The sequence below is a fragment of the Salvelinus namaycush genome, chromosome 10, assembly GCF_016432855.1.
Source record: "Salvelinus namaycush isolate Seneca chromosome 10, SaNama_1.0, whole genome shotgun sequence".
Lineage (NCBI taxonomy): Eukaryota > Metazoa > Chordata > Actinopteri > Salmoniformes > Salmonidae > Salvelinus > Salvelinus namaycush.
Genome location: NC_052316.1, coordinates 27,251,606 through 27,269,317, shown reverse-complemented (window position 1 = coordinate 27,269,317; position 17,712 = coordinate 27,251,606). Strand labels below are relative to the sequence as shown.

General features: G+C 47.3%; 1 protein-coding gene across 1 annotated transcript in view; it reads left to right on the top strand.

Annotated features, from left to right (window-relative positions):
* Window positions 1-1,499: 1,499 nt before the first annotated feature.
* LOC120054912 (palladin-like) overlaps window positions 1,500-17,712 on the top strand; it is a 58,507-nt gene continuing 42,294 nt past the window's right edge. The window contains exons 1-8 of the mRNA XM_039002640.1: window positions 1,500-1,540; window positions 1,655-1,715; window positions 5,261-5,372; window positions 5,601-5,669; window positions 6,873-7,014; window positions 7,138-7,161; window positions 8,392-8,532; window positions 9,357-9,744. Of these exons, the coding sequence (XP_038858568.1) occupies window positions 1,708-1,715; window positions 5,261-5,372; window positions 5,601-5,669; window positions 6,873-7,014; window positions 7,138-7,161; window positions 8,392-8,532; window positions 9,357-9,744 (884 nt within the window). The 5' untranslated portion in view covers window positions 1,500-1,540; window positions 1,655-1,707. The remainder of the gene's footprint in view (window positions 1,541-1,654; window positions 1,716-5,260; window positions 5,373-5,600; window positions 5,670-6,872; window positions 7,015-7,137; window positions 7,162-8,391; window positions 8,533-9,356; window positions 9,745-17,712) is intronic.

The following is a 17,712-nucleotide window of genomic DNA, read 5'->3' as shown; positions in this document are numbered from 1 at the left end:
CAATGACAGTTCATGGAATTACTCAAAAGAAGATAGCAATAGCCAATGAAATGGCAACAAATGTTTACTACATAAATAAATAATCAAATGACAACACCCTTTCCAAAGGCCTAATGAGAAAGACAGTCCTGAAAGACAGGCCCCCATTGAATCAAGTTTCTGACAACAGACTGAAATGGGCATAGGTTAAAACACCTAGTAGACTTCTCAGTATAATACTATAAATCAATTTCACCAATAAACAACGCAAACAACTTGGGAACAATATCAGAAATCGCTAAACCCTGTATTGACTTTAGAAAAAATTGGCGTTGACTGATCAGATCAAATGATGACATAAAGAGCCATTGTGTTGAACACTGTGCGATGTTTAACAGTGAGAATCGCAGAATGGTGAACTTACTAAATGACTGAGAGTTTGACTGTGTGATATTAGGTTGCTTCTTGTGTAAATATTTTCTGTCCGGATTTTAATGATTTGTATGTAGACTATTTTAGGCCTGTTTACTGTGGTAGATGGTCTCATGCCTGTTTAGTGTGGTATAATGTCTGAAGCCTGTCTAGTCTGGTAGGCTGTCTCATGCCTGTTTAGTCTGGTAGACTTTCTCATGCCTGTTTAGTGTGGTAGACAGTCTGTAGACTATTTTAGGCATGTTAAGTGTTGTAGACTGTCTGTAGACTGTCTTATGCCTCCTGCAATCCAGAGAGGGGAGAAGTGAGTGAAGCCCTTTGAAGGGGTATCGAGCAAGGCAGGTCCCACCAGGCCACGCTCCAGCCCAGGCAGAAACTCAGACGTCTGGGGGTAGAGAAGGAGGGGATGTGCCTGTTTCCTGTAACTCTGTGTTTTGTCATTGCCTTAGCGCTGAGCTTGAGCAGGTACGGAAACACTCTCTGAGACATGCCCAGAGGGTAGAGGTGTCTGTGAAGACATATGTGTGAGAAAAAGTCTAATACGACTTTGTATCTACACTGCACAGTGGACATGGTGTTGAGAGAAGTGAAAAATGGGACTCATAAATGCCCAGTATAAACAGTAACCACACATAAACTGAGGTTGGATAACATTTTTATGGAAACCATGAAAGATCTCAATGATCCCAAAACCAATGTATCACAGATGAGTGGCGGTGTCTGTCTGGCAGTGCTCAGGTGTGTGGGTGTGTTTGGAGGGGGGTTTACAGTGATCTGATTAATTACTCTGATTGGCAGACCACATTCTTCACAGTCTTGATTATAACCGCTAATCTGAAATGAATTAAATAGTTTTATCTTGAGTGATGGCTCTTACTTATCAACACATTGGTAGGGCCTATGGCTGTTTGTATAATGGTATTTAAGTGAACGTTTTCTCTGTGTGTGTCCAGGTGGTTCTGTGAGGGGCGGGAGCTGCACCACTGTCCTGACATCCAGATCTGGAGGGATGGTGCCCTACACACGTTGGTGATCGCTGAGGCCTTCGAGGACGACACGGGACGCTACACCTGCGTGGCCTCCAACAGCCTGGGGGCTGACAACACCTCGGCAGAGGTCTACGTCCAGGGTAACTGCTACTATCTCTGCACTCACTGTTATTAAATTCCTGTCATTTGAATGAATGTACGGACAACTCTCACTGAAAGGTCTCTATTTCTCATCCCTCTGTACCTCTGTTCAGGTGCTTCATCTTCCGACTCAGAAGGAGAAGTGTCAAAGTCCAGATCAGGAGCCATGCCTCAGTACGTTTGTGTGTGTGTGTGTGTGCATGAATGCGTGCGTGTGTGTGTGTGCCTGTGTCTTAGCATGACCCTCTCACCACCCTTCACCTTGTGAGCCTTAACCCCTTCCTAACCCTGTGGTTGGGTCAAGGTCAACTGGGCCCTCCAGGTGGTATTCAGGCTAGCTGCTTGCTCTAATTTAACTAGCCCTATAAACCTGTCGAATTACCTTATAACCCTGGCCAGTGAAACTCTGGGTCATTTAGATAATGAGAGGTCTCTGGGGGGCAGCCTCCTCCCTCTCTCTTTCTCAATTAAATTCAATTTAAGGGCTTTATTGACATTGGAAACATTTGTTTACATTGCCAAAGCAAGTGAAATAGATAATAAACAAAAATGAAATAAACAATAAAAAAATGAACAATAAACATTACACTCACAAAAGTTACAAAAATAATAAAGACATTTCAAATGTCATATTATGTGCAAATAGTTCAAGTACAAAAGGGAAAATAAATAAACATAAATATGGGTTGTATTTACAATAGTGTTTGTTTTTCACTGGTTGCACTTTTCTTGTGGCAACAGGTCACAAATCTTGCTGCTGTAATGGCACACTGTGGTATTTCACCCAATAGATATGGGGGTTTGTTTTCAAATTCTTTATGGGTCTGTGTAATCTGAGGGAAATATGTGTCTCTAATATGGTCATACTGTAACGGTCGTCCTCCTCCTCGTCTGAAGAGGAGCATGGATCGGACCAAAACGCAGCGTGGTCCTCCTCCTCGTCTGAAGAGGAGCATGGATCGGACCAAAACGCAGCGTGGTCCTCCTCCTCGTCTGAAGAGGAGCATGGATCGGACCAAAACGCAGCGTGGTCCTCCTCCTCGTCTGAAGAGGAGCATGGATCGGACCAAAACGCAGCGTGGTCCTCCTCCTCGTCTGAAGAGGAGCATGGATCGGACCAAAACGCAGCGTGGTCCTCCTCCTCGTCTGAAGAGGAGCTTGGATCGGACCAAAACGCAGCGTGGTCCTCCTCCTCGTCTGAAGAGGAGCATGGATCAGACCAAAACGCAGCGTGGTCCTCCTCCTCGTCTGAAGAGGAGCATGGATCGGACCAAAACGCAGCGTGGTCCTCCTCCTCGTCTGAAGAGGAGCATGGATCGGACCAAAACGCAGCGTGGTCCTCCTCCTCGTCTGAAGAGGAGCATGGATCGGACCAAAACGCAGCGTGGTCCTCCTCCTCGTCTGAAGAGGAGCATGGATCAGACCAAAACGCAGCGTGGTCCTCCTCCTCGTCTGAAGAGGAGCTTGGATCGGACCAAAACGCAGCGGGGTCCTCCTCCTCGTCTGAAGAGGAGCATGGATCGGACCAAAACGCAGCGTGGTCCTCCTCCTCGTCTGAAGAGGAGCATGGATCAGACCAAAACGCAGCGTGGTCCTCCTCCTCGTCTGAAGAGGAGCATGGATCAGACCAAAACGCAGCGTGGTCCTCCTCCTCGTCTGAAGAGGAGCATGGATCAGACCAAAACGCAGCGTGGTCCTCCTCCTCGTCTGAAGAGGAGCATGGATCGGACCAAAACGCAGCGTGGTCCTCCTCCTCGTCTGAAGAGGAGCATGGATCGGACCAAAACGCAGCGTGGTCCTCCTCCTCGTCTGAAGAGGAGCTTGGATCAGACCAAAACGCAGCGTGGTCCTCCTCCTCGTCTGAAGAGGAGCATGGATCGGACCAAAACGCAGCGTGGTCCTCCTCCTCGTCTGAAGAGGAGCTTGGATCGGACCAAAACGCAGCGTGGTCCTCCTCCTCGTCTGAAGAGGAGCATGGATCGGACCAAAACGCAGCGTGGTCCTCCTCCTCGTCTGAAGAGGAGCATGGATCGGACCAAAACGCAGCGTGGTCCTCCTCCTCGTCTGAAGAGGAGCATGGATCGGACCAAAACGCAGCGTGGTCCTCCTCCTCGTCTGAAGAGGAGCATGGATCGGACCAAAACGCAGCGTGGTCCTCCTCCTCGTCTGAAGAGGAGCATGGATCGGACCAAAACGCAGCGTGGTTTGAATACATACTTGTTTTATTAAAGAAAGACGAACACGAAAAAACACTTGATAAACTACAAAACAATAAACGACGTTAACAGACCTGAACTTGTGAACATATAACATGAACGCACGGACAGGAGGGAACACACGAATGAAATGAACGAAACGAACGAAAACAGTCCCGTGTGGCACAAACACTGACACAGGAACAATCACCCACAAACAAACAGTGAGAACAGCTTACCTTAATATGGTTCTCAATCAGAGGAAACGTAAAACACCTGCCCCAGATTGAGAACCATATCAGGCTAGTTGACAACCCAACATAGAAACACATAACATAGAATGCCCACCCAGCTCACGTCCTGACCAACTAAACAAGACTAAACAAAGGAAATAAGGTCAGGAACGTGACACATACATTGGGCAGGTTAGGAAGTGCAGCTCAGTTTCCACCTCATTTTGTGGGCAGTGTTCTCTTGAGAGCCAGGTCTGCCTACGGCGGCCTTTCTCAATAGCAAGGCTATGCCCATTGAGTCTGTACATAGTCAAAGCTTTCCTTAAGTTTGGGTCAGTCACAGTGGTCAGGTATTCTGCCACTGTGTACTCTCTGTTTAGGGCCAAATAGCATTCTAGTTTGCGCTGTTTTTTTGTTTGGGTCTAATTGTGTTGCTGTCCTGGGGCTCTGTGGGGTCTATTTGTGTTTGTGAACAGAGCCCCAGGACCAGCTTGCTTAGGGGACTCTTCTTCAGACTTCATATCTCTGTAGGTGATGGCTTTGTTATGTAAGGTTTGGGAATTGCTTCCTTTTCGGTGGTTGTTGAATTTAACGGCTCTTTTCTGGATTTTGATCATTAGCGGGTATCGGCCTAATTCTGCTCTGCATGCACTATTTGGTGTTTTACGTTGTACACGGAGGATATTTTTTGCGATATTCTGCATGCAGTCTCAATTTGGTGTTTATCCCATTTTGTGAATTCTTGCTTGGTGAGCGGACCCCATGCCTCACAGCCATAAAGGGCAATGGGTTCTATAACTGATTCAAGTATTTTTAGCCAGATCCTAATTGGTATGCCAAATTTTATGTCCCTTTTGATGGCATAGAAGGCCCTTCTGCCTCTCTCTCTCTCCCTCTCTCTCTCTCTCTCTCTCTCTCTCTCTCTCTCTCTCTTTCTCTCTCTCTCTCTCTCTCTCTCTATCTCTCTCTCTGTCTCTGTCATGATCTCTCTGTGTATCTCCCACCTGTCCCTCCCTGTCTTCACTCTGCCTTCACTACTCCTTCATCCGCTCTTCTGTTTACACATTAACGTCTTGGCTCTCATTCTCAGTGACATCATCTTAGTCCATTTTCATATGGTCCAAAGTCGTTTATAAGGTGTAAATTGACGGCTTTGTGTGTTTATAGCATCAGACGTGTGTGAGAGCAGACAATTATTGCAAAGAGTAGTAATTATACATTTACTGCACAGTTTTGGTTTCTCTCTCTAAATGGCTACTCTGATGAACAGACCTAATGCTGTCTGTTTTAGGGTTCAGAAGAAGACGACTTCAATCTCCCTGTCCATTCGTTCACCTTCACCCAAGAGCCCTGAGGCTGTACCTCACCGCTCCACCCTGGTCCTATCTGCACCCCCACACCGGGTAGGAGACACGCACGCACGCACGCACGCACGCACGCACGCACGCACGCACGCACGCACGCACGCACGCACACACACACACACACACACACACACACACACACACACACACACACACACACACACACACACACACACACACAGGAGTATACGATCTGGAAGGGTCATTATGAATAACAACAGACAGATACTTTATGGTCAGGTTACATCTCTCTATCTTGTCCTCCAGATGCAGAGTCCAGTTTCTTCACTATATGGAGGTGGGGGTCCTCTTACAGCGCCCCCTATCTTTACCAAGGTAAGACTACATTTGGAGTTATGGAAAAGTTGTGCATCACACACACATAAATGCAGACGTCCGCACGCTCCATCTCCCTGTAATAACACAGCGTAGGACGGGCGGGGGCCAGATAAAACATTCTATTTGAAGGGGTGCAGCCAGAAAGTTCCTGTCTCCTGCTCTAACCATTCTGTAACCTACAACTGCTCCTCCCCTCCTCCCTCAGCCCACCTCAGGCCATACGTCATGGTCTGTGTGCTGGTGGGATGTGAGCCGGCCAGGCAGCGCATCAAACAGGCCTGCCAAACCGACACGGGTCAGGAGGGTTTCACTCCCATCCAGCCCTGCAGACTACAAATCATTTTCCAGCTCGTTACAAAAAGACATTTGTTTGTCTTCACCCCCTCCTCCAGGAGCTGTAGGGCTTCATCTCAATGAGAATATGTGCTCTTTTTGGGAGAAGTCAGGGGTGTGATGTCACCCTGGCTGTTGCACACACACATAGGCATAGACACACACACACACACACACTGAGACACACATACGCATGGACGCACACACTCGTAAACACACAACGAGAGAGTTTCTGTTGCTGATAGATAGGATGAGTCCTTTCACTGTGAGACCTGTTGACTGGTTGGAGAGGTAACACAATGCTGCCATTGGCCCCTGCCTTGGCCTCTCAACGGATGGTTTCCTGCCTCTCTGATTGCAACACTAGAAGCTGTCACAGGATTGTCTGGATAGCCCTGCTCTGTCCTGTCCTTTTGTGAAACAGAGTGCTGTAAATGGGGTCAGTGTCTGCTGGCCTCCCACTCCCACGTGTTCTGTTCTGCTTACTGACACTGTGTTGTCTTCCTCTCTGTCTATGTCTTCATTCATTTCCTCCTCTCCCACTTCTTTTCTTAACCTTCCTTTCTTCCTTCCGATGTCTCTTTCTCCTCCTCTCCTTCGATCTCTCTCCGTTTGTCTAACCCTGACCCTTTCTCTGTGTTTCTTTCTCTTCTTTACCTTGCCCCCCATCTCTCTCTCTCTCATCTCTCACCCTTCCTGCATCTCTCGCTCCCTCCTCTCTCTCTCTTTCTCTCTCTCAACTATCTGTCACCCTTTCTCTCACCCTTCCTGCACCTCCCTCCCTCCCTCCCTCCCTCCCTCCCTCCCTCCCTCCCTCCCTCCCTCCCTCCCTCCCTCCCTTAAAACTCTGTCTCTCTCCCCCTCCAGCTCTTACAGAATGCCCAGGCATCAGAGGGTCAGGTGGTTGTGTTGGAGTGCAGGGTTCGAGGCAGCATTCCTCTGCAGGTCCAGTGGTTCAGACAGGGACAGGTCATCCAGGACTCTCCAGACTTCCGCATCCTGCAGAAAAGTGAGACATTCTCAGTAGAGTCAGAATACTTATTGGTGTGAGAGGTCATCGAAAAGTTAAAAAAGGATTGAATGATTTATGAGTCTTACTCCCTCTCTCCCTTTGATGTCATGTGAAACACAGAGCCACGGTCTGCAGCAGAGCCAGGTAAGTTTCTTCACTTCCTCCAATGTCATTCTCAGGCATGTTGTCATCAACAAAGTCACTGCTATATGTCTACTCCCATCAGCTCCATCATGCATCCAAACCGGTGTCAGTCTGTATGTTGTGTCAGTCTGTATGTTGTGTCAGTCTGTATGTTGCGTCAGTCTGTATGTTGCGTCAGTCTGTATGTTGCGTCAGTCTGTATGTTGTGTCCGTCTGTGCTGTCACTTTGGCACTGTGATGATGTCATCATGATGAGACTTTTCCAGTTTGAGACGTGACTAAAGAGGTACATCAGGGGTTACCGTCAAGCTCTCATAGAAACCCTGTCAGTCACACTACAGACATCTCTCAACACCTGTGTTCTCTCTCACTTTCTCTTTTTCTTTGTGTGTGTGTTTGTGTGTCTACATGTGTTGGTATGTCTATCTGTCTGTCTGTGTATGTGTATGTTTTCCTACTTCACCTGTCACATTCAGAGTGGTCTGTCTGTCTGTCTGTCTGTCTGTCTGTCTGTCTGTCTGTCTCTCTCTCTCTCTCTCTCTCTCTCTCTCTCTCTCTCTCTCTCTCTCTCTCTCTCTCTCTCTCTCTCTCTCTCTCTCTCTCTCTCTCTCTCTCTCTCTCTCTCTCTCTCTCTCTCTCTCTCTCTCTCTCTCTCTCTCTCTCTCTCTCTCTCTCTCTCTCTCTCTCTCTCTCTCTCTCTCTCTCTCTCTCTCTCTCTCTCTCTCTCTCTCTCTCTCTCTCTCTCTCTCTCTCTCTCTCTCTCTCTCTCTCTCTCTCTCTCTCTCTCTCTCTCTCTCTCTCTCTCTCTCTCTCTCTCTCTCTCTCTCTCTCTCTCTCTCTCTCTCTCTCTCTCTCTCTCTCTCTCTCTCTACCCTGATACCCTGATACCCTGTCTGATATTTAGTCTGTTTCGTGGCAGTGAGTCACATCTAACTGTCAGTCTCCTGTTGAACATGTACATACCATATGTCTACCTGTCTATCTATGTCTGTCTTACCTCCAACTACAAACATATAGATAGTAAACCTTCAACTCTTTTCTATGGCTGTGTAAACATCTATTAAACCGGTCTAACAGAGTCTGTCTCATTCAACTGTTACAAACTTTCCCTAACCTGTTTATACTGACCACCAGTATTTATTTTTTGCTGTTAGTTTCAACACTGTGCCACTGCTAGTTGTTTAATTCACCACAGTGTATGTGATGAGAGTTGTGATTGGTTTGTTCCAGAGGAGATCTGTACGCTGGTGATAGCAGAGGCCTTCCCAGAGGATGGAGGTCAGTTCTGCTGCACTGCAACCAACCTTTACGGCTCCGTCAGCAGCACAGCCCAACTCTCTGTCACCGGAGGGGCCTTCAGCACTCCCACAGGTGAGTTACCATCATTATTGTATTAACTTGAGGACAGTTTCTATAACTTGTAGCAACTTGTAGGTGAATTTGCTTAAAGTGTAATTGAGTTAAACTTTAGTGCATGTGAGTTTGTAGTTTGCACAGTGTTTGCGCAGAATTTTGGTACATCTGGGTCAAGGATAAGGGCCTGTCTGGCTCTACATCATATCAATGATTACCAATAGATAGTCAGCCTGGGAGGTCTAGTGGATCCCTGTGTGGTTTCCTCTGGTTCAGATGACTGTCCTGGTCCTGTTTACTTTCCTGGATAATCATGGATCTATATGAAGAGGAGAAGAGGAGGAGGAGAGGGGGAGGGGGAGGAGGAGAGGGGGAGGAGAGGGGGAGGAGGAGAGGGGGAGGGGGAGGAGGAGAGGGGGGGAGAGGGGGAGGAGGAGAGGGGGAGGAGAGGGGGGGGGGGGGAGGGGGGAGGGGGAGGAGTAGAGGAGGAGGAGAAGGAGGAGGAGGTTAGTTTGGCGATGATCAGCTATCTCAGTGTGGGAGAAGGGAGACGTGTTTATTCTCTCTGATAACTCTGTGTACTCTCAGTTCACCACGCAATCAGAGGAAATCCAAGGGCCAAATAAACAGGGGTTACATCAAGACCTCCCCCAGACAAACAGGCTGACTGGACACAGCTGCTACTTTAGATCACATCACATTCCAAACTAAATTTAGAACTGCCATGTTTAGTAGGCTATAAGAGGGGGATGTGGGGCAGGCTGGGCTCTGCTGCAGGTTATTTTAGTGCACTGTGTGAGGAGATGTCTGTAGTGTGACACTTCTTGTCTCTCTCCCTCTAGCGGTGTACGACTCGGTCAGGAATGGTGTGGCGTCCGGGGACGTCTCTGTCTTTGAAGACACCCAGGCCTTTCCCCCTCCCCCGCCCACAGAGATCAGCCTATTGGAGGTTCCGCCCAAGGTCCCACCCAGTACCTGCGCCGAGGGTTTCCACGTCAACGAGCTGGAGATCTGGCCCAGCATGTCGGGCCTACAGCCTGTCCACATGTACCACGACGTGGAGGGTCAGGACCGGGCCAACTGGGCACTGCAGAATGGCAGGCCTGCCAGCCCCCCTCAGCCCTCCTTCAGCCTGCCTCCACGAGAGGCCCAGCCAGACTTCCCAGGCCCAGCCAAGATGTCTCCGCCCCCGGTGAAAGAAGGTCCTCCACTGCCCACCAAGCCCAAACTGTGAGAACACCCTCCATCCTGCCATGCTGCCACCATCCTGCCACTCTCCTTACCCTTGCCTCCCTGCTCGTCTCACCGCATCCCACTGCACCAGAGGAGGGCTGTCATGAGTGATTTCTGATTGAGCTGGCACCATGACTCCCATAATAAGTGATTTTATTGTGGATCAGTGATCTGGGTGTATTCTGCTTCTGAAAGGGTTACAAGGGGAATCCCAGTATTTACAGAACAAAACCATTCCGGTCTCTTTATGATGGTGTCAGTGCCATGTCAGTGCTGTGTTCTGTTGTGCGCCAGAGAGTTGGCCTGGCTGGCAGCTGTTCTGTGGCTGAAAACAGATTGGCTTCTGTTCTGTTGGATGGCTCCTATTGTCTCTGTGTGACTCCTGTATGCACGACCAAGGCCCCTGCTTTCTCTGTATGGCCTCCCCCTGTGGCCTCCCTGTGTTTTATTAAAGGCAGTGAGTATGATGTCTGTTGTTGCAGTAGAGCATTTATTGTCCTTGTATGGTTTGTGTATGTCTTGATGTGGGAGTGTATGGACTTGACTGCACAGTCTCATTGTGGATGGCCTCTGTTTGTGTTGCAGGGTTGTATAGTCTAGCTTCTGATTTAATGTTGTGGTTCAGACATGATATATGTCTTATGCATTAGTGAGGGGGTCTGAGACTGACATATTTCTGATGTGGTCTGAGACAGGATGCATGTGGAACATGGATGTTGTGTAGGGTTCATGCTCTGTGCTTTGTACATAGCATATGTGTTGTTGCGTTGGATTGCCTATTTGTGTAACTCTTGCTAAATATTGACATTGTATCCTCTCTGCTTCCAGAGCGGAGGGTATAGAGGAGGAGACAGAATATGACAGGTAAATAACTGAAGGGTTGGTCTGGGTCTGGTCTGGGTCTGGTCTGGGTCTGGGTCTGGTCTGGGTCTGGGTCTGGGTCTGGTCTGGGTCTGGTCTGGGTCTGGGTCTGGGTCTGGTCTGGGTCTAGTCTGGTCTGGGTCTGGTCTGGGTCTAGTCTGGTCTGGGTCTGGTCTGGGTCTGGGTCTGGGTCTGGGTCTGGTCTGGTCTGTTTCTGGGTCTGGGTCTGGTCTGGGTCTGGGTCTGGGTCTAGTCTGGTCTGGGTCTGGTCTGGGCCTGGGTCTGAGTCTGGGTCTGGGTCTGGGTCTGGTCTGGTCTGGTCTGTTTCTGGGTGTGATATGAGTGGAAACCTGTTGTTTAGCAGTGGAGTTGGAAGAATAATGGCATCATAACGATGTGTTGGCACATTCAGATTGTTTTGCTGTATTTCTTTTGGTGTCCCAGCTTGAGTTTCTGCAAATAGCAGGATCACCATAAAGCTGCTTCCTTGAGTGAGTTTTTCCACAATAATGACACAAACATACTGCCAAAAACAATCAGCTCCCCGTGGTGAAGCGTGCAGAGGGACGGTGCACTGACCCCCCTCTCCTCTGCTACATACACTCAGTAATTACACAGTAAAAACACCAGCCCTGCCATTACCCAGGGGTCAATGCGTTGTGCCATGCCGTGCTGGAGCTTAGCTTCCTCTCTGTCCCCTGGTGACCTATAGAAGTGTTGGCTGACAAACTAAAGCCTCAGGCACCGGCCACTTTTGACCTTCAACCTCTGACCTCACGGCAGGGGTCACTGCCTCTCATTTGTTCTTCTGAACACCTCCTGAAAACAATAATGTTTTTTAAACGGCATGCTTTTGCACAGTGTTGAAGCCACGGTTCTACAGTGTCTACGTCTGTGAAAGGGGACCCTGTTGTGTGACTTTTACTGCCTCTGATGTAAAAGTCTGTTTTTATCTTATCTGGATTTGATTTGAGGCCTCCAATGTAACTTTAATCAAGTTTCTGATTGAGTCATTTTTCTAAATTGCTGTGAATCCAATGGGGAACTGAATGGAAACTATGAGCCCACTGTCTTAGCTCTCTGTCTCCTAATGTAAAACGAAGCACTATCATGCAACGGCTACCATTTCACTGGAGCCAATAAGGTCTGTGAATCAGTGTCTGTTTTGACGGATGTTTTTAATAGATAAATCACAGTCACAGTTACTGTTTTAACTGCTGTATTTTATTCACAAGGAAAGAAAGTAATTTTAGTGTGACGGTCTAAGAGGACCGTACTATTGCATCCATGCATCTCAACCATTACATAGGCCTACACCTGTTATTTATGCCTCACATTGCCTTGACCTGTGAGCTGTGGGTCTGGGCTGGTATCTTGATGAAAGCTCTCCTGTCGAGGCTATCTCAGAGCTGCATTAACAGAGCTGGGCTGTGGAGTAGAGCTCTCCTCCTACCTGACCAGAGCCTGACGGGCCCCGACATTATACATCGGTTAGGGCCGGGTAGGGCCTGTTTTTTCATCAATAACTAGGGTACTACCAGGGCTCAGGTATCACTAAAATGATGACTAACATTTTAAAGCTGAGCCATTTGCATGTACTCTGCTGCACAGCACAGTTATATCTGACTAAAATCCTAACACGGTGTCAGAAGTGCTTCAACCTCGTCAAATATAAGACAGTTGGAGTTTAGAGTGATGAAAAGTAGCTAACAGCTAACTGCTCTCTCATGTCTCTTTATTGAGCAGAGCAGCCCAAGCAGAGCTATTGCTATGGATAATCACAGACTCAGAAAGCCATGAGCAGAGCGCATGCACAGCAAGCTGTGCGCAGGTAGTGAGTGACAGACAGAGAGGAGCAGCAAATGGATTTACTAACAGAGGAAGTTATTTCTGATTTCGGGTTTTGGGCAGGGCCTTAAATTTGGCAGAAGCAATCGGGCCTGGGTAGGGTAGGGCCTGAACGTCATGGGCATGGGTAGGGCTCGGGCTTAAAATTCATGCCTCTACTGTGGAGATTCAGGGCTTTACTGTGGAGATTCAGGGCTCTACTGTGGAGATTCATGCCTCGACTGTGAAGATTCAGGGCTCGACTGTGGAGATTCATGCCTCTACTGTGGAGATTCAGGGCTCTACTGTGAAGATTCAGGGCTCGACTGTGAAGATTCATGCCTCTACTGTGGAGATTCATGCCTCTACTGTGGAGATTCATGCCTCTACTGGGGAGATTTATGCCTCTACTGTGGAGATTTAGGGCTCTACTGTGGAGATTCATGCCTCTACTGTGGAGATTCAGAGCTCTACTGTGGAGAGGAAGTTGCTGTATGACTTGGCAGGCTGAGGTGACTGTACAAGACCTGATCTGGGAAAACATGCCTGCTGTCTGTCTGCACTGTGACTGTTCTGTACTGGAGGGAGATGGAGCTGGGCCAGTCAGTCAGTCAGTCAGTCAGTGTGTGGTTCTGATGGCTGTTGTTACTGGTGTTGCCACACCTGGTGGAAGAATCAGAGGAAGCTCTCAGGGGAGAGGCCACACGTTGGCTGTTAGGATCAGAACACTGGCCTTGTGTTTTAAGAGTGAGAGAGAGAGACAGAGGCAGGTTGAGTCTGTTTTGGGGCTTAAGGGCAGCAGTGTATAACAGTCTGTATTAAACTGTTAAAGGTTGTTGGGTCTGTAGCCATGCCTTGAGGCAGGTCATAAATCACTTAGATGGGATCTATCGTATCAGTGTGAGGTCACTGGGCTGCCATTTTGGAGAGTGTGTATGTTCCGTCCTGATTTATGATTCAGATTCACCAGGGGTCTAAGTGGACACCCGCGACCAAGAATAAAGCCGTATCACACTGGACTGTTAACACCTGGAATTTGTCAATCTGCTTTCCCTGTGTGTGTGTAGGAGGGTGTGTGTTTGTGTGTGTGTGCGTGCATGTGTGTGTGTACGTGTGCGAACACCCACATGTGTACGTTGTGATGGAGTGTAAGCGGCAATGGTGTTCAGTATCAGCTTTCTAGTCTTGTACATGCTTACCCAGTGTGACACTTCACAGGAACTGTTTCATGTTGAATGGTTACGACATACTCTGAAAACAAGGTGTGTATGTTTGTGCTGGTGTGAGCATTTTTAAATGGAAGGGATTTAGAAAGTGCCTCTTTCCTGGAACTGGTGCCTCAGAGTCCCCCTGAGATTCCCTGTGGCTGCTGTGTGGCAAATCGTCAAGTTATTAATTACCATCTTGTCGATTACTGTCAACATTTACTAGATTCACGTGCAAACTTAATCTACAAAAGATAATGATACAGTATTTACTTGTACAGAAACACCAAGGACGTTCAGTTCAAGCGGCAGCCTCTGAAGGGAAAGTCAAAACCCAGACCATGTAAGGTTTTTGAGGAGAGGATCGTAGAGAAGAGCCAAGTGAATGAGGCACAGTGAGGTGTGGCTGTAGTACTGACTGTGATCACGGTGGCACAACATTAGATTATGGGTTGGGATATAATCTGTGGGTTGGCGTCGTCAAACACACAAGCAGCAATTATCCTGCCAACATTTTATATCGTAATCACTGTTTCATAAAACAAGGAATCAAAACCTGACAGTTGAATTAGTTATCTTGCATTTATCCATTTTATAAACAGCCTACTGTTGAACCCTCTCTGGCAAACCCTCTGTGAGAATCTCCACCAGGCTTCATCTTCTTGTTTGCTTTAGATTATTTGAGGATTACGGATTGTGAAAAGCAGAGGAGTCAAGCACAGATCAGCGGTTTAAACAACCTCAACTCTGCCATGTCATAACCCGCTCACAATCTAAACTTAAAAACATTACATAAAATAACCATAATGTTCATAACTCCATCCTTGATTGAGGACTACTTGAAATGTGGTTGAGTTCTGGTTCAAATTGAGTTCTGGTCAGTCTAAAAACAGGTTGTGGATCATAAGATCAAATGTGGCACTGTCGTCACGGGGACGAGGAAGTGATGCTGTAGTGCCTCTCAGAACCCCTGCAGGGTGTGAGGGTCATCATGATCAAACAGCTGTGTTAATCCTCACTGTTCCAGACTGATCTGTCACAGCCTCCACCCTGAGAGACCTAACACAATGAGTCACAATGAGAGACAGAGAGAGAGAGAGAGAGTGTGAGTGTGAGTGTGAGTGTGAGTGTGAGTGTGAGTGTGAGTGTGAGTGTGAGTGTGAGTGTGAGTGTGTGTGTGTGTTCGTTTGGTTATTGAAATCACAGAACAATACAAAGTCATGTTCTGACCCTGTGTGTCCAAAGAGGAGGAAGTGGAAGGTGTGGGCTCTGCTGGAGCCACATGGCAGATGAGGTTCAACAATTATCTTTCAGGGGTCAGATGTCAAAGGTGACTATTATGTGTTAAAATGCTGCTAGCAAATGGCTGCGAATGGGGTCATAACCTCACCATGTGGTGTCTCTCCCCCTCATGGCATCCGGGAACTCCCATTCCTGACTTAAATGTCTGTCATACACGCACACGCACACACATGCACAAACACACACACTCACACACGCGTACATATGAACCGGGCTAACAATTCCAAACATGGGGGAGCTTAGAACAACAGCCTGCTTGCCTGTAAGTGACACCATGTGTGTATGCGTGTGAAGCCTGCATATGCCCAGAGAGGTAAAGATGAGGAAGCTACTAATCCCCTTTAATGTGCTATATATTGCATGTGGATTGACTCAGTGCCACTCAAACCCATGCCGTCTGCATAATTGTCATACCACAGAGATTAAATGATTGGGCCAGCTCCAAACCTCTTTAACCTCCTCTGAGGTTGTTGTCAGGGTAACAGAGAACAACTGCAACAAACTGAAGGCCACGTTCCAAACCATTCTACCCTGCTCTGTCTCTCTCACTCATACACAGATACACATAACTTGTTTACAGAGGATCCTGGATACTGTTTGTTTTTTTGTACTGAGAGTTAATCTCAAATGTGATTTTGATGCTTTGGAATGTTAATTCGTTCCCAAATCGAGCTTATACAGTATAACTAAACAACATGTTTAATATACATCTGTGGTCTATGTTTCATGCCTGTTGGATTCAGAGCTTTGTGTTGATCTTGCAAACTCTTGCGTTCGGTGTTTTGTTTGTGTGCCGTATTTCTCTTTGTCAGTGGTTGTCATGGAACGCATGTCCATGACCTGTAGACAATGACACTGAATCAAATTATTGGTTGAAGAAAGACTCTTTATTGTATCTCTTCAAGATAAAGTCAAGAATCCTGAAACCAAAGAGAATGTGACTGGCAGAACGGGTGTTGTATGTGGAGGATGAGGGCTGCAGTAGATATCTCAGATAGGGGGGAGTGAGGCCTAAGAGGGTTTTTATAAATAAGCATCAACCAGTGGGTCTTGCAACAGGTATACAGAGATGACCAGTTTACAAAGGAGTATAGAGTGCAGTGACGTGTCCTATAAGGAGCATTGGTGGCAAATCTGATGGCCGAATGGTAAAGAACATCTAGCCCGCTCGAGAGCACCCGTACCTGCCGATCTATAAATTCTATCTCCGTAATCTAGCATGGGTAGGATGGTCATCTGAATCAGAGTTTGTTTGGCAGCTGGGGTGAAAGTGGAGCGATTACGATAGAGGAAATCAAGTCTAGATTTAACTTTAGCCTGCAGCTTTGATATGGGCTGACAGAAGGACAGTGCACCGTCTAGCCATACTCCCAAGTACTTGTATGAGGTAACTACCTCAAGCTCTAAACCCTCAGAGGTAGTAATAACACCTGTGGGAGGAGGGACATTCTTCTTGCCTAACCACATGACATTTGTTTTGGAGGTGTTCAGAACAAGGTTAAGGGTAGAGAAAGCTTGTTGGACACTAAGAAAGCTTTGTTGTAGAGCATTTGACACAAAATCCAGAGAGGGGCCAGCCGAGTATAAGACTGTATCATCTGCAATTAAATGGATGAGAGAGCTTCCTACTGCCTGAGCTATGTTGTTGAAGAAAATTGAGAAGAGCGTGGGCCCTAGGATCGAGCCTTGAGGTACTCCCTTGGTGACAGGCAGTGGCAGAGACAGCAGATTTTCTGACTTATTACACTGCACTCTTTGAGAGAGGTAGTTAGAAAACCAGCCAAAAGACCCCTCAGAGACACCAATACATCCCACGAGAATGGAATGGTCTACCGTATCAAAAGCTTTGTTCAAGTCAATAAAAATATCAGCACAATATTGCTTAGAATCAAGGGCAATGGTGACATCATTGAGCACCTTTAAGGTTGCAGTGACACATCCGGAAACCAGGTTGACCGGAAACCAGATTGCATACCCAAGAGAATACTATAGACATCAAGAAAGCCAGTCAGTTGATTATTGACAAGTTGTTCCAAGACTTTTGATAAACAGGACAAAATAGAAATAGGCCTTTAACAGTTAGGATCAGCCTGATCTCCCCCTTTAAATAAAGGATGAACTGTAGCTGCCTTCCAAGCAATGGGAACCTCCTCAGAAAGCAGAGACAGGTTAAAAAGGTTGGAGACAGGCTTGGAGGTGATCGGGGCAGCAACCTTAAAGAAGAAAGGGTCTAAACCATCTGACCCAGATGTTTTATGGGGTCAAGTTTCAGGAGCTCCTTTAGCACCTCGGACTCAGTGAGTGCCTGCAGGGAGAAACTTTGTAGTGGGGCAGGGGAAAAAGAGGGAGATGCATCTGGGATAGTCGTATTAAAAGGGGTGGGAGATGAGAAAATGTTGGACGTAAAATATGAATCCTGACTTAATGAAGTGGTGATTAAAGAGCTCAGCCATGTGCTTCTTGTAAGTAACAACCACATCATCAACATTAAGGGACATGGGCAGCTGTGAGGAGTAGGGTTTATTCTCCAGGTCTTTAACCGTTTTCCTGAACTTCTTGGGGTTAGACCCACAGAGAAATGCTCCTTAAAGTAACTAACTTTGGCCTTCCGGATAGCCTGAGTGCACTTATTTCTCATTTGCCCGAACGATAGCCAGTCAGCCTGAGTATGCGTGTGCCGAGCCTTTCGCCAAATGCAATTCTTGTGAAGTAATTGAAGTAATGTGAAGTAATTCTGTGAAGTAATTCTGCAAGATCACGGTCGAACCAG